This window comes from Hyla sarda, chromosome 4 (genome assembly GCF_029499605.1).
Source record: "Hyla sarda isolate aHylSar1 chromosome 4, aHylSar1.hap1, whole genome shotgun sequence".
Lineage (NCBI taxonomy): Eukaryota > Metazoa > Chordata > Amphibia > Anura > Hylidae > Hyla > Hyla sarda.
In genome coordinates this window covers 215,696,004-215,711,922 of record NC_079192.1, presented here as the reverse complement: position 1 = coordinate 215,711,922, position 15,919 = coordinate 215,696,004, and the positions used below count along the sequence as shown (strand labels likewise).

The 15,919-nt window shown below is 47.2% G+C and overlaps 1 protein-coding gene across 1 annotated transcript in view; it reads left to right on the top strand.

Annotated features, from left to right (window-relative positions):
- The window catches only part of DNAJC2 (DnaJ heat shock protein family (Hsp40) member C2), a 91,812-nt gene that overhangs the window by 32,475 nt on the left and 43,418 nt on the right, over positions 1-15,919 (top strand). Inside the window, exons 9-10 of the mRNA XM_056573497.1 lie at positions 3,567-3,688; positions 10,267-10,416. Of these exons, the coding sequence (XP_056429472.1) occupies positions 3,567-3,688; positions 10,267-10,416 (272 nt within the window). The remainder of the gene's footprint in view (positions 1-3,566; positions 3,689-10,266; positions 10,417-15,919) is intronic.

Here is a 15,919-nt window from a genome sequence, read left to right as displayed (position 1 = left end):
AACAGCTATGCATTAATCAATAGTACAAGCGAATGTAAACTTTGCAATATATGTTATAAGAGAAAAATGCTTCCTTCCTCACTGATTAGTGCCCCCTTTCCTCCTTCAACCTATTATCTGCTCACCACTAATGGTAATAAGTGGAATTCGATTGTGAGCCCCAAAGGGTACAGGCACTGACTAGAGTAATGTAAAAGCACCGTGGAATATGTTAGTGCCATATAAATAAAGAATTATTATTATCCATAGAGCAGAGCATATATAGACTCTCAGCTTACACTGCCTATAGAAGTGAGGGACGGAGAAGAGAGAGTGCAGGAAGCAAGGTAGAAACACAGACAAGACAAACTGGATAACTGTCTCACCCCAGAGTTAGCAACTTACAGTGCTGAAGTACCACTCTGTAAAGTCCTACCTACTCTACCTAAAAGTCCTGCTTATGTATGTTAGACTATATTAATACTGCTTCTGCAGTACATGATTGACATAAAACATGCACTGCAAATGTGCCTTAAACATATCCAGAGACCTCTGGATATGTTTGATGCATCAGTGCACTGATAAGGGCAGACATTGTTTATAAGCAGATTCACTCCACAGAAAAACAAATGCGCCGCTATGGGCAATGTATTCCACTGTATACCTATACAGTGGCATGTGCTGAAAGCCTTTGTTAGGAAATTCTCTTAGGGGGGAATTTGTAATTATGTGTCTATTGTAGACACTGTTCTACCCCTTTACACTTCTTGTCTATTGTACACTCTTGCTCAGAATTTACTAAGGCTGTGCACTCCTTTGATAAATCTTGTGCAAATATAGAAATGCCCCCCCCCCCCCCCCTCGCTCTACCGTACACTCCTTCTCTACCTCACAGGAAAAGTGGACGTAGGGATTTTGTTCTATTGCTTTGAGGTCGGATTCCATTGAGGTTTTTTGTCCATCAGCAAAAATGCCAGAAAAGCTGTCCCAGCTTTTTCTGTGTTTTGTCAGTTTTTCTTGCATTTTTTTTCTAGCGTTTTTGCTGGTGTGTGGAAACAAAAAAATGTACTAAACTTTTTGGTTTTTTTTTTCTTTGAAATTTAGATACGTGTATGTGGAGGACTATGTCAGATTTGGTAGCTTTGGACGATGAACAGCGTTTTTTTTTTTAAATGTCAAAAGGGTTAACGAGGGCTGTGGGGGAGTGTTTTTTTAAATAAACATTTTTTTCAATGTGTTGTGTTTTTTATAATTGAATTTTCAGGCTTATTAGTGGAAGGCGTCTTGTATACAGAATCCATCACTAAGCCAGGGCTTAGCGTTAGCCCCCAAAACAGCTAGCGCTAACCTCCAAGTATTACCCTGGTACCCACCGCCACAGGGGTGCCGGGAAGAGCCGGTACCAACAGGCCCGTAGCGTCAAAAATGGTGCTCCTGTGCCTAGGCGGTAACAGGCTGGCGTTATTTAGGCCGGGCAGGGCCAGTAACAATGCTCCTCCCCACCCTGGCAACGTCTGGCTGTTGTAGCTTGGTTGGTATCTGGCTGATACTGAAAAAAATTAGGGAACCACACACTTTTTTTTTTTTTTTTTTTTTTTTTTATTTACTAAAAAAAAATAAAAAATAAAAAAAGGCATAGGGTTCCCCCTATTTTCAGTATCAGCCAGATACCAACCAAGCAGCAACAGCCTGACGTTACCATGGTGGGCGAGGATCATTGTTACTGGCCCTCCCCAGCCTAAATAATGCCAGCCTTTTACCGCCTAGGCCCAGGAGTGCCATTTTTGACACTCTGGGCCTGTTGATACCGGCTCTTCCGGGAACCCCTGTGGCAGTGGGTACCGGGGTAATAATTGGGGGTTAGCGCTAGCTGTTTTTGGGGCTTAACGCTAAGCCCTGGCATAGTAATGGATTCCGTCTATAAGACAGCTTCCACTACTAACCCTGAAAATTCAATTATAAAAAACAAGGACACATTGAAAAAAAAATGTATTTAAAAAAACAATCCCCCACAGCCCTCGTTAACCATTTTATTGAAATTTAAAAAAAAACGATGGTCCTCGTCGCAGTCCACCGAATCTGACTTAGTCCTCCACATTCACGTATCTGAAATGAGAAGAAAAGAAAAACAAGAAATATGGGTTAGTAAATTTTTTTTGCTCTCCCTTGGGAAGAGCGCACATAATGCAGTAGCCTCCAATTGTTGCTAAACTACAACTCCCATCATGGGGGGGGGGCTGTAGTTAAGCAACAGCTGGAGGCACACTGGTTGCAAAACACAGAGTTTGTTACTTAACTCAGTCTTTCCCAACCCGTGCACCTCCAGCTGTTGCAAAACTACTACTCCCAGCATGTATGGTTTGTCAGTGCATGCTGGGAGTTATAGTTTTGCAACAGCTGGAGGCGCACAGGTAAGGAAACACTGAGTAAGGAAACAGACAATGTTTCCCAACCAGTGTGCCTCCAGTTGTTGCAAAACTACAACTCCCAGCATGCCCAGGCAGCCGAAGGGCATGCTAAGAGTTGTAGTTTTGCAACAACTGGAGGAGAACAGTTTGGAGACCACTGTGTAGTGGTGTCCAAACTAGGGATCGGCCGATATCGTGTTTTTTTTTTTAGGGCTGATACCAATACCGATAATCGGTGGAGGTTAGGGCCGATAGCCGATAACTTATACCGATATTCCGGTTTAAGTTATGGGCTATTTATCCCCCCGCGACACCGCTGCAGATTATTGATTTAAAGCGGGCGCTTTAAATCAATGCACTGCAGTGGCTTTTGCGGTGCCATAGACCGCCACCCGCTTCTCTCCCCCTGCCTGTCCGGGGGTCCTGAGTCCTATCACCGCCACCGGTCGCCGCACCGCTCCGCACCCCCTACCGCCACACCGCTCCGCGCCCCCTACCGCTGCGCCGCGTCGCACACCCCACCGCACAGCCCCGGCCCCATTGCCTCCCCCATTCCTTGTTTTATAATTACCTGTTCCCGGGGTCCACTCTACATCTGGCTCGGGTGGCGTCCTCCTCAGCTGTCACTGTGCGCACTGACGGTGACGTCACGTCGCGCACGTCACGTCACTCGTCATTGCGCACAGCGTAATGCAGGACGCAGCAGGAGCCAGAAGTAGTGTGGGCCCCGGGAACCGGTAATTATAAAACTGGGGATGGGGGAGGCAATGGGTCCGGGGCGGTGCGGTGGGGGGTGCGACGCGGTTGGGGCGGTGCGGGGGGTGGGGCATTGTCGGGTTATCGGCAAGGTAATTGCCGATATGATAATGCCCAAAATCGTGATTATCGGCCGATAATATCGGCCAAACCGATAATCGGTCGATCCCTAGTCCAAACCGTAGCCCTCCAGGTGTTGCAAAACTACAACTGAATCGGTATCTAAAAACGTAAAATATCTTTCTTATGCTTCTACTAAATTTACATGTATAAAGAAAATAAATAGAAGATTTTTAGTTCACTCTTTGACGAATAGGTATAAATAATATAGCGTTTATGTGGTAGGTCTACATAAATGGATGTTTTGAGGGCAATTAAATACTGGTTTTCATCAAGTTTATATCATAAAATGTTTTATTCTAGACAATGCATACAGCAGTGACCCCAGAATTAAGAAGTTCAAAGAGGAAGAGAAAGCTAGAAAAGAGGCAGAAAAGAAAGCAAAGGCAGATGCAAAGAGAAAAGAACAGGAAGAAAAAGAAAAGGTATGACTCAATGCCACCCATTTTGTGGTGATAGAACTCAGTAGACAGTAAGTTGTCCTCTTTTGTCAACTTAAAAAAAATAAATAAATATATATATCTCCAATCTGTTCTAAATATGTAGAAACAGTCAAAATGTTCATGGTAAAAGCTTTTAGTTTAGGTAACTTCTTAAAATCCAAGCACAGATGGAAACCAAAGCATACACAGCATCCCTGATGCTGATCTGGCTGTCATGACTAAGGGCAGCATGACCACTGAAAACTCATCAGGGATGCTATGTATGCTTTGGTATCTATCTTTGCTTGTATTATAAGAATTTATCTAAATAAACAGAAAAGATGAACAAAACTTCGCTGTCCCATCTACATGCCCCTGCATCTGTCTATTACCCCTGCTGGAGGTTCTTTTCTGTATGCCTTATCAATAAAGCATTCCCTATTTCTTGAGCGCTTCATTGGGGGACACAGGACCATGGGTTATATGCTGCTGCCACTAGGAGGCTGACACTAGGCAAAACAAAATACAGTCTGCTCCTCCCAGCAGGGTATATAACCCGCCTCTGGACACAGCAACCTCAGTTTTGAGCTTAGTGTCAAGGAGGCAGACACAGGTCTGGTTGCTCCAGACATGGTCTTTTTTTTTATTATTTTCTTAGTTAGGGCAAAGTTAGATTTTCTTTCCCTTTTTATTTTCTCTAGCGTGGGGCGACTGGAGCATGGCACTACCTGATCCCCCCCCACTTGCGAGCTAGGTGCACGAGCATTTCTGTATGTCAGACATGGTGGAAACTCTGGTGTCAGCAGTCAGAGACACTTTCCACCTTCAGGACCCTAACGCCTCCAAGGCTACTCCCGGAGTCTCTTTCTGCCCAGTTCCCAGGGCTACCCCTCTTTTTAGCCCTCATACTGAATTTGAGGAGCTATTAGAAGTGGCATGGAAGCATCCTCATAGACGGTTCAACGGAACCAGAAAGATGAGGACTTTGTTTCCCTTTCCTCCGGATCTTGTGTCCAAGTGGTCTTCACCTCCTCAGGTGGACCCTCCCGTATCACGGCTCTCCAAGACCACTACTCTACCGCTCGCTGATGGGGCTTCCCTTAAGGATCCGTCAGATAAACGTATTGAGAATCAGGCGAAATTCGCCTTGAAGCAGTGGGATCCGGCTTGTCCCCGGCTTTCGCTTCTACCTGGGTTGCCAGAGCCCTCTCGGCCTGGGCCAGCCAATTACGCCAAGGAATCTTGGCAGGCGCTTCCGCTAGTGACTTGATGGCATTAACTCAGCAAGTCTCTTTAGCTGGTGACTATCTTTGTGTGGCCTCTTTGGATTCCGCTCGCTGCATGGCCTCTGCCACAGGTATCCTGGTGGCCCTGTGGCGTTCCATGTGGCTTAAGGCTTGGAACGCTGATCCAGCTTCGAAGCGTTCCCTTACAGAGCTTCCTTTTACAGGATCTCGGCTCTTTGGTAAACGCTTGGATGATATCATCTCCGATGCCACAGGAGGCAAAAGTTCTCTTTTGCCCCAAAATTGTCCACGCAGATCTGACTCACGGCATAAGGCTCCTCCTCCACGGCTGCCCAGGAAAGGAGGGTCCCTTCCTTCAAGACTCGCACCTGGAAGTCGGGCCCCTCTAGCCGCCCTGCTTCTTCCAGGTCCAGACCTTGTAAGCCCCCTTCTGCCTGAAGGGATGCCCCCATCTGAGGCATCGCCTCGGGTGGGGGGGCGCCTGTCCCTTTTTCAGGACGTCTGGCTGGCGAAGGTTCAGGACGCCTGGGTTCGGGAGGTCATCTCCCAGGGCTATCACATAGAGTTCACTTATCTTCCCCAGAATGGTTTTTCCAGTCCCGTCCTCCACAGTCTCCCGAGCGTGCAGCAGCCTTTCAGGTGGCCCTTCATTCTCTGTTGTCCCAGGGCGTGATCATATCTGTTCCACCTCAGGAACGGTTTTTGGGTTTTTACGCAAACCTTTTTGTGGTCCCCAAGAAGGATGGAGCGGTCCGCCCGATCCTCGATCTCAGACTCTTGAACCGCCAAATCCGTCTGCGACGGTTTCGGATGGAATCCCTACGGTCCGTGGTGGCTTCCATGGATCAGGGGGAGTTCCTCTCCTCTGTGGACATTCGGGATGCTTATCTACACATCCCAATCTTTCCAGCCCACCAACGTTTTCTCAGGTTTGCGGTTCCTGCAGGTCATTTTCAATTTGTGGCACTTCCCTTTCGTCTGTCGACGGCACCCCGGGTATTCACCAAGGTACTAGCCGCAATGGTAGCTCTTCTCCACTCCCGGGGCGTCTCGATTATCCCCTCTCTGGACGACCTGCTCATCAAGGCACCCTCTTGGGAGCAGAACCAGGTCAGTCTAGACATCACCCTGGACACTCTGACCAGGTTCGGATGGATTATCAACCGTGCAAAGTCCAACCTGTCCCCATGCCAGTCCCTGGTATTTCTGGGGCTTCACTTCGACACGGCATCAGCTCGTCTCTCCCTTCCGGAGAACAAGCTACAGGAGCTCCTCTCCAAAATTTGTTTTCTCCAGCGACCAGGGCAGGCGACTATTCACACCTGCATGTCGATCCTCGGCAAGATGGTCGCCGCAATGGAGGCGATTCCTTTTGCACAGTTTCATTACCGCCCACTTCAGTGGGCCATTCTCTCTCAGTGGGACAAATCTCCTCAGTCCCTCCGCCAGAGCATCCGGCTCTCTCCTCGAGTTCGCCGATCCCTTCTTTGGTGGCTTCACTCCCCCCTCATCCAGGGGGATCGCTCCTTCCTGCCTCTCAATTGGCATGTCTTAACAACAGATGCAAGCCTGCTAGGGTGGGGAGGCATATTTCGGGACCAGGCGGTCCAGGGTCGCTGGACTCTTTCAGAGGCCAGGCTCCCCATCAACATCCTGGAGCTCAGAGAGATCTTCCTGTGCTTCTTACATTGGAGCCCCCTGCTTCAGGGTCTCCCGGTCCGAGTACAAACGGACAACGCCACGGCCGTGGCATACATAAACCACCAGGGAGGCACCCGCAGCTCACGGGCCATGAAGGAGACATCAAAGATTCTCAGTTGGGCGGAACTTCACGTTCCAGCCGTTTCCGCAGTACACATTCCCGGGGTCGACAATTGGGAAGCGGATTTTCTCCACCGCCGATCCGGGCGAATGGTCGCTTCACCCGGAAGTTTTCAATCAGATTTGCCACCTGTGGGGGATTCCGGACGTCGACCTGTTCGCGTCACGTCGCAACAGAAAGGTCCATCACTTCGTATCCAGGTCCCGGGATCCTCTGGCTCTAGGGGTGGACGCGCTCGTCTTCCCTTGGACTACCTTCGTCCTCCCCTACCTCTTTCCGCCACTTCCGCTTCTCCCCAGGGTGATGCGGAAAATCAAGGCGGAGGTGGTCTCGGCAATTCTAGTGGCTCCGGATTGGCCCCGTCGCGTGTGGTACGCTGACGTGGTCAGTCTCGTGGCAGATGTTCCCTTCAGTCTTCCGGATCGTCCCGATCTTCTCTCCCAGGGTCCCTTCTGCCACCCCAATTCACTTCCGCTTTGTTTGACGGCGTGGCTGTTGAGACCGTGGTTTTGAAGACACGGGGGTTTTCCCCTCATGTAATTCGGACTATGCTCTGTGCTCGGAAACCTTCCTCTGCCAAGATTTATCGCCGTACTTGGCGGACGTACTTCCGTTGGTGTGAGGCTCGCTCTCTCTCTCTCTCCCACTATTTTCTTCTTGCCAAATCTCTTGTCCTTCTTACAATCTGGGCTGGAGACACGTCTCGCCCTCAGTTCCCTTAAGGGGCAGGTTTCGGCTCTTTCCGTTCTCTTCCAACGCCCTCTTGCAACAGATCGCCACGTTCGCACTTTTTTACAATGTGTTGCTCACGAGATTCCCCCGTTTCGGTCCCCTACAGCTCCTTGGGACCTTAACCTTGTGCTGGACGCCCTGCAGGGCGATCCCTTTGGACCTTTGAGCCAGGTCTCACTCCGCTTCCTTTCCTGGAAAGTGGCCTTCCTCGTGGCGATCACCTCAATTCGCCGCGTCTCTGAATTAGCGGCTCTTTCGTGCCGTTCTCCTTTCCTGGTAATTCACCAGGACAAAGTGATACTACGCCCTGTACCTTCCTTTCAGCCCAAGGTGGTGACTTCCTTTCACCTGAATGAGGACATCATCTTACCTTCCTTCTGTCCTTCCCCTTCTCATCCGAGGGAGCACAAACTTCACAAGCTGGACCTGGTTCGAGCGATTCGGACCTATTTGTCGGTCACTTCTTCCTTTCGGCAGTGTGACTCCCTGTTCGTGCTCCCTGACAGTCGGTGGAAGGGACTTCCGGCCTCCAAGGCTACCATCTCCCGATGGATTCGCTCTGCCATTTCGGAGGCGTATCGCTGCAAGGGTCAGGGGCCTCCCTTTCGGGTTACGGCTCATTCTACCCGTGCAGTGGGGGCCTCCTGGGCAGTCAGCCATGGGGCTTCGACTCTTCAGGTTTGCAAGGCGGCCACCTGGTCGTCTCTTCACACGTTTGCTAAGTTTTATCGTGTGCACACCTTTGCGTCCTCTGATGCCAGTTTAGGCCGCAGGGTCTTGCAGGCGGCAGTTCAGTCGTCCGCCTGAGTTGTTTTTCCTTGGGTTGAGTTTTTTTCCCTCCCCAGGGACGGCTTTTGGACGTCCCATGGTCCTGTGTCCCCCCAATGAAGCGCTTGAGAAAAGTCGATTTTTTTACTTACCGTAAAATCTCTTTCTTGGAGCTTCTATTGGGGTACACAGCACCCACCCATTGGTTGGTTTGTGTTCACCTGGTGTTCCCCTTCCTGGAAGGGGTATTTTTTTTTTTTTGGTGGTCAGATGTTTTCTGTTTATTTCAGTCCTAGCTTCTTCTTATGCTTTGGTACAAAACTGAAGTGGTTGCTGTATCCAGCGGCGGGTTATATACCCTGCTGGGAGGAGCCGACTGTTTTTTGTTTTGCTTTGTGTCAGCCTCCTAGTGGCAGCAGCATATAACCCATGGTCCTGTGTCCCCCAATAGAAGCTCCGAGAAAGAGATTTAACGGTAAGTAAAAAATCTACTTTATCATGTGACGGTGAGTGGCAGTCTTCAACTTTTCTATTTGTTTGGACTGTTTTACTTACCTATCTGATTGAGCACCACCGTTTGAAGAAAAACAGTGCGGGCTACTGACATAATGACTACACCTTCCATCATAGACTGTGATTCGGACTTGTGATGAGCAGTGCCAGATTAACTCTCTATTCATATATCTATATATATAAAACTCAATGTGTGTGTGTATGTATGTGTGTATGTTCCAGCATCACGTCCAAACGGCTAAAGATATTAACATGAAACATGGCACACATGTTGCTTATATGTCAACAACAAACATAGGATAGGTAATTTAACCCTTACTCACCCCCATTTGCCAGGGGTGGGGTTTATGTTTAAAGTCCCATACAAGTCTATGGGAAATATAGGTTACTGCATAACTTCCAAAAGGCTGGAGATATTTCGATAAAACTCGGTCACATGTTACTTATATGTCCACTTAAAATATAGGACAGTTAATTTAACCCTTAACTACCCCCATTTGTGAGGGTCGGGGTTTTTGTTTAAAGTCCCATGCAAATCAATGGGAAATGTATGTTCCCACTTAACTTCCGTACGGCTGGAGATATTTCAATACCTGGTACACATATATTACGGGTCGGGATATGACAACATATGAGGATGGGATATGATATCAAAAGTTTCCTTCTTTATTTTCCTCCCCAATAAGGATTAGGAAGGAAAAACCGGGCAATGCTGGGTACTCAACTAGTATATATGTGTATGTATATATAATATATGTGTGTGTATGTTCCAGCATCAGGTCCAAACAGCATAAGATATTAACATGAAACTTGGCACAATTCTTATGTTACTTATATGTCAACAACAAACATAGGATAGGTAATTTAACCCTTACCCACCCCCATTTGCCAGGGTCGGGGTTTTTGTTTAAAGTCCCATACAAGTCTATGGGAAATATGTTACTGCATAACTTCCAAACAGCTGTAGATATTTCAATAATACTTGGTCACATGTTACTTATATGTCCACTTAAAATATAGGATAGTTAATTTAACCCTATTTGTGAGGGTCGGGGTTTTCGTTTAAAGTGCCATGCAAATCAATGGGAAATGTATGTTCCCACATAACTTCCGTATGGCTGGAGATATTTCCATACCTGGTACACATATTACGGGTCAGGATAGGAGGATGGGGATATGACAACAATATATGAGGACGTGATATGAAGTCAAAAGCTTCCTCTGTTGATTTTCCTCCACAACAAGGATTAGGAAGGAAAAACTGGGCAACGCCGGGTACTCAGTGGTTTTCTAAAGAAAGGATTGCAAACTTTTACCAAGAATGTGTGACCTTTTTGAATGTTTGTACTATTCCAAAGTTATATGTATTTTAAACAGATATATTTTTACCTACCTATAAACCATTTTGGATGTTACCTGGATTATAAATGCTGTCATAGTAATTTAAAATAAGATACATTTCTTAGTGATCATATAATAAATATGTAAAACTATTGCAGCAAAGACAGGCAGAACTGGATGCTGCTCGATTAATAAAGGAGAAGGAAGAAGAGGAGGCTCGCCAGCAAGCACTTCTTTTGAAAAAAGAAAAGGAGATACAGAAAAAAGCAATAAAGAAGGAACGTCAGCGGCTACGCACTACATGCAAGGTTGGCTAAAACAATGCATTTCTAGCAGATGAAAGCATGGCGTATTGTTGTTGCAACCTGTGCCAGATATTTTCTTGTAGGAAATTTAAGGGACTTTCTGGAGATGTAATGTTGTTAACTCATCTTGACTGTAAATATTACATAAATTTGGGTTACTGCAGCACAGTGGTGTTCACATAAATGGAACTAAGCTGTTATGAGTAAAAAATGGGAACGCTGCACCATTGGAGCAACACAGCTACTATAAAAATGGTGATGTGGGCAAAACCAGATTTAATCAGGTTATCCCACTAAGACATGTGGTCTATTTGAGCATAAAGTGGAACCTCCTTCACTCAGGGTTCCACTCTATAGCCAGTGCAAAGACCCACAAAAAATTATTTAAACTACTTCCATGCACTACTTATAATGTATGGCTAACATCAGAAGAAAAACCCATTGTGATCAGTTATTCACCAGGTCAGGATCCATAAACAAAGGGGATTATTTCTAGTTATACTAGTTCTAATCATCCTTAATCCTCACAAAAGAAAACAAAACAAAGAGATAAACTCAAGCATGGTATGAAATAAGTACTCCAGGATCTGAAAACTTATCCCCTATCCTACAATCTCCAATGCCGGCTCTGGCAGTCTGCACAAAGGGCGCGCGTCGACCACTGCATGAAGCGTCGTCTGACACGTCCCCCTCAGTACAACGCTATGGGAGAGTCAGATCGCTGCATTCAGCAATCTCTGGCTCTGCCATAGCGCTGCATTGAGGTGGCGTGTTGACCACTGCACATAGCGATGGCCAACACGCCCCCGTAATGCAGCACTATGGCAGAGCCAGAAGAGAAGAGGCATGGACTCGAGGGACAGGGACATACTACCCCTTTATAAAGCATTGGAACGGCCTCACCTTCAATATGCTGTTCAGTTTTGTGCACCAGTTCATAAAAGGGATGTTGTGGAGCTGGAAAGGGTGCACAGATGCACAACTAAACTAATAGGGGCATGGAACATCTTGGCTATGAGGAAAGATTAAAATAATTAGTTTAGTCTTGAGAATGTTTAAGAGGGGTGACTTAAGAAGAGGCAGTGTGATGTTCTGGGAAATATTCTGCTGGAAAACCTTGGCTCCTGGCATTTATGTGGAATGTTATTTCTACACTTAAACATTGCCATTAGCGGTATTTCCTAATGGCAGTGGCCTCTTTCAGCAAATCACTAACCTTTACACACTTTACAAAACTTTTCATAAATGGTTTAAGGAACATGACAGACAGGTCAAGGTGTTGATATAGCCTCCAAATCTCCAGATCTTTTTGACTGAGCATCTGTGGAAAGTGCTAAAATGACATTGTGGTGCCAGATTCCACAGTACATCTTTTTAGGTCTTCTGGTCTTGTCCATGCTTTGACAGGTGATGAGGGGGGACGCCTCCACAATATTAGATTGTTTTCTCGATCGGCTCCATTGGGGGACACAGAAACCGTGGGTATAAGCTGCTGCCACTATGAGGCTTGACACTAGGCAACAAAGAAAAGTTGGCCCCTCCCAGCAGGATATACCCCGCCTACAGACTCTGAGCTAACAGTTTTAAAGGGGTTATCCACCATAAGGTGATTTTAGTATGTACCTGGAAGGCAGTAATGGACATGCTTGGGAAGGATCTGCGCTTGTCTTCGGCCTGTCATCAGCTGACTAGTGAGGTCTCGGCCGCATTGCAACCTGGGAAAAATCTGAGACAACAATCATTTTGTATGCTGGTAAAAATAAATATTGGAGTGAAAATCACATAAGAATTGTGAGAAAACCGTCACACAAAGATACAGACACTATATTATGAACAACCGTAACTTTACATCCCCTGTAGCATAGTCAAATAAAAAATAAAACATTTCTGGAATACCCCTTTAACTTAGTGTCAGTAGGAGGCAGACACAGGTCTGGAGTTCTCCAGACCTGTTTGTTTATATTTCTTATTTTTTTAGTTTAGGGATGTATAGTTAGAATTTTCTCTCCCTTTTATTTCTCTATTTTTAGGCACAGGCATCGAGTTATGGACTGACAACCCCTCCCCGCCACCAGGCAGGGCTTGGGGTTGTACATTTGGGTCTGGGTCCCCCTAACTACCCTCGTCTCCAAGGGCAAGGTGAGTATTTATTTTTCTCCCCTTTTTTTTCAGGTATCTAGCCTTTTTCAGGATTCTCAACACCTGTAGCCCCCCTGTTTGGAGCCCACTCCTTTTTATTCATTCTAGGAAAAGCCTCCTTCTCGGCCATTCTGAATATTGGGGACAGAGACAGTGGTGCAGGACATTTTGCTATGTTTTTTCACAGTATTAGGGGCATTTTTACAGCACTTTGCGCGGCACATTTTCACTTCGGCCAGCTCCACGTGCGACCTGACCGGGAGCGCCAGAGGCTCTGTTATTCTGTCGGCTGCGCTGTTCGCGCACGGCCAACAGCTTCCCTTCTCCCGGCCACACTTGCCTTTACTATTAGATGCCATACAGGGGATTTTTTATATGGCCGCAGCCGTGGTCTCTTCACGTGGTTGAGCTCAGCCCACTCCCCGGAGCCCGGCTTTCGTCGGGGTTTCCGTCCCTATAGTGCTTCAGCGCGCGCACTGGGGGTTTGTCACATGCAGTGTAGTGCGCATGCTACAGGGGTCGTTTTGGGGCCCTGGTCACCTATTATGCTTGTGTGGGATGCAAAACAAAAATGCCTTGTGGTTCTGCTGAACCCACTTGTCCTGCCTGAACCACTGCGTGCCCCGGCCCTCCTGGTATCTCTTCCCAGGATGTTCCACCAGAATCCATGGGCTCTGCTCTCCCTCCAGAATGGTTGTCTTCCCTCTCCCAGTCTATTTCTGACTTGGCACAAGTCTTCCATTCCGTGGTGACTGCGTTGGAGAGGTCTTCCTTATGCCAGTCCTCCAGAGAGGCTCGTTCTCCTTTTTTTTTTTTTTTCAACAATGTTTTATTGCGTTTCAACAAACCGTATACAATAAAATAAGATACATCTGCACGTGGTAAGATACATTATAGAAGTGTCAACAATATGGTAAGAGTTAGTAATATCGACATCGCTCCAAAAGCGTATACTAGTCCCCATTTATCTGATCCTGTCCCCGTGAATACCCACGGTTATAACAGAGGACCAAAATCAGTAATAGCTTAAAATGACAATGGTTCTGGTCCTCTAACCAGGGTGATGGATAGGCCATATTCGGGTCATCCTGAGCGTTATCTGATAAGGTAGACGTCCGCATAAACTCCCAGACACATGTAGTTCCTAATGAAACACATCTTTCTACAGTGTTGGTACACCCTCCTCCCCCTACAATGGTACCCGGTATTTGCAGACATAGAGACATGGATATCTTAACAATGAACCCATCAGTACATATATGGGGGCCTTTCCCCCCAGACAACACTGGGACTCTCACCACTTGTTCAGAAACTCCGGATTGTGCTGCCTACGAGGTAAGGCACATGAATGATAAGAACAGCAGATATAGGTAAGTATAATAAGGAAAGAAAGAGAAAAGGAGTAGCGTCAGAAACAGGATAGAAAGCACAAGTAGAAAGATGAACATATGGACAAAGACAAAGAAGAAGAAGAAAAAAGAAAAAAAAAAAAGAAAAGAAACCTCCCGCGCTGGATTCCCCCCCCCCCCTCCACTAATCAACTCTCAAAATCGTTCTCCTTTTTATTTTAGGTGCTCTCACAAGCGCCCCAGGGGTTTCTCCTCTGGCTCATCTCCAGACTCCGGAAGTCGGGATAGACGCTCTCCTCATAGGTCCCACTCCCCTTCCCTGGCACCCTGTAAACGACCCTCTTCTAAGGGCCACTCTCCTGGTCGCCGTCCTAGGTCTCCAGGTCTGTGTATCAGGTCCGTCTTTCCTTCATCCAAGGCTGCCTCTCCCCACTTCCACTCTCTTGGGGAGCTGGAAGGTGAGGCGTCAGGTTCTGCCTCTGACTGAGGACCGAGCCAGCACGTCCAACATGGTAGACAACTTGTTCTCTGCCATCAGGGACACTTTTCACCTAGCGGACCCAGGAACTTCGGACCCAGCTCCAGAAGTTTCCTTTCACCGCTCCCGTCGCTCTCCTAAGGTTTTCAGCTCTCATGCTGAATTTGACGCCTTACTAGAAACAGCATGGAAGCATCCTGATAAACGCTTTCAAGGACCTCATTGTGAGATGGACATCTCCACCGACTGTGGACCCTCTGGTTTCCTGTCTGTCAAAAGCGACTACTCTACCCCTGGCGGATGCAGCATCCTTTTAGGACCCAGCAGACAAGAGAATTGAAAATCTGGCAAAATTTGCCTTTGAAGCAGCAGGGTCATATTTACATCCTACCTTCAATTCTGCTTGGGTGTCAAAAGCCCTTTCTGTCTGGGCTTCCCAACTCCGCCAGGGCATTTTGTCTGGGGCCCCTTCGGAAGATTTGGCAGGTCTTGCACTTCAACTCTCCAATGCTGGAGACTATTTGTGCTCTGCTTCTATGCAGTCTGCCCATTGTACAGCTTTTGCCACAGGTAATCTAGTGGCACTTTGCCGCTCCATGTGGCTAAAGGCCTGGGACGCTGATGCCGCTTCCAAGAAATCTCTCACTGAGCTTCCAAGAAATCTCTCACTGGGTCCCAACTTTTTCTGGAAACGCCTGGATGAGATTATCTCAGAGGCTACTGGAGGTAAGAGCTCCTTATTACCGCAGAATTAGTCTCGCTGTACCGATTCCCTCAGGAAGTCTACTTCCTTTCGGTCCTATGGCTTGGGTAGGGTGACCAGACCGGCACCCTCACAGGATAGGAAGGCTCCTTCTTTCCGTCCCTCCTGGAAATCGGATAACCGTTCCGGACGTTTCGCGGCCAAGTCGGGCACTCATAAGCTTCGGTCCACCTGAAGGGATGACCCCACCTGAAGATTCTTCTCAGGTGGGAGGTCGTTTGTCAATTTTCCGGGACGTTTGGTCTGCCCACGTGCAGGACTCTTGGGTCCGAGATTTTGTTTCCAACGGCTATCTGATCGAGTTTGCTTCCTTTTCAAGAGATCACTTTTTTTCGTTCCCGCCCTCCTCGTTCCCCTTCCTTGGCAGTGGGTCACACTTCGGACACTTACTGCTCAGGGAGTGATCGTCCCAGTTTCTCCCAAGGTGCGTTTTTCAGCTTTCTATTAAAACCTGTTTGTCGTTCCCAAGAAAGGGGGTTCCGTCCGCCCGATCCTGGGTCTAAAGCTCCTCTACAGTCACCTACTCCCACGTCATTTCCTTTTTTAAATCAGAAATTTTTTTATTGAACATTTTTACATAATACACAAAACACAAACACACAAAAATAAAACATAAACTCCCGCCCTCCCCCAACCAGACAATCCAACCCGGTCTTCTCAAGTCCTTCCGTCTGTTCCAGGCACATGAATACGATAGCAGTACCCTATAATAACCAGTCTAATGACATACTGAACTAGTCTAATGAAAATACTCAAAGAACAGTATAACAGAGGTTC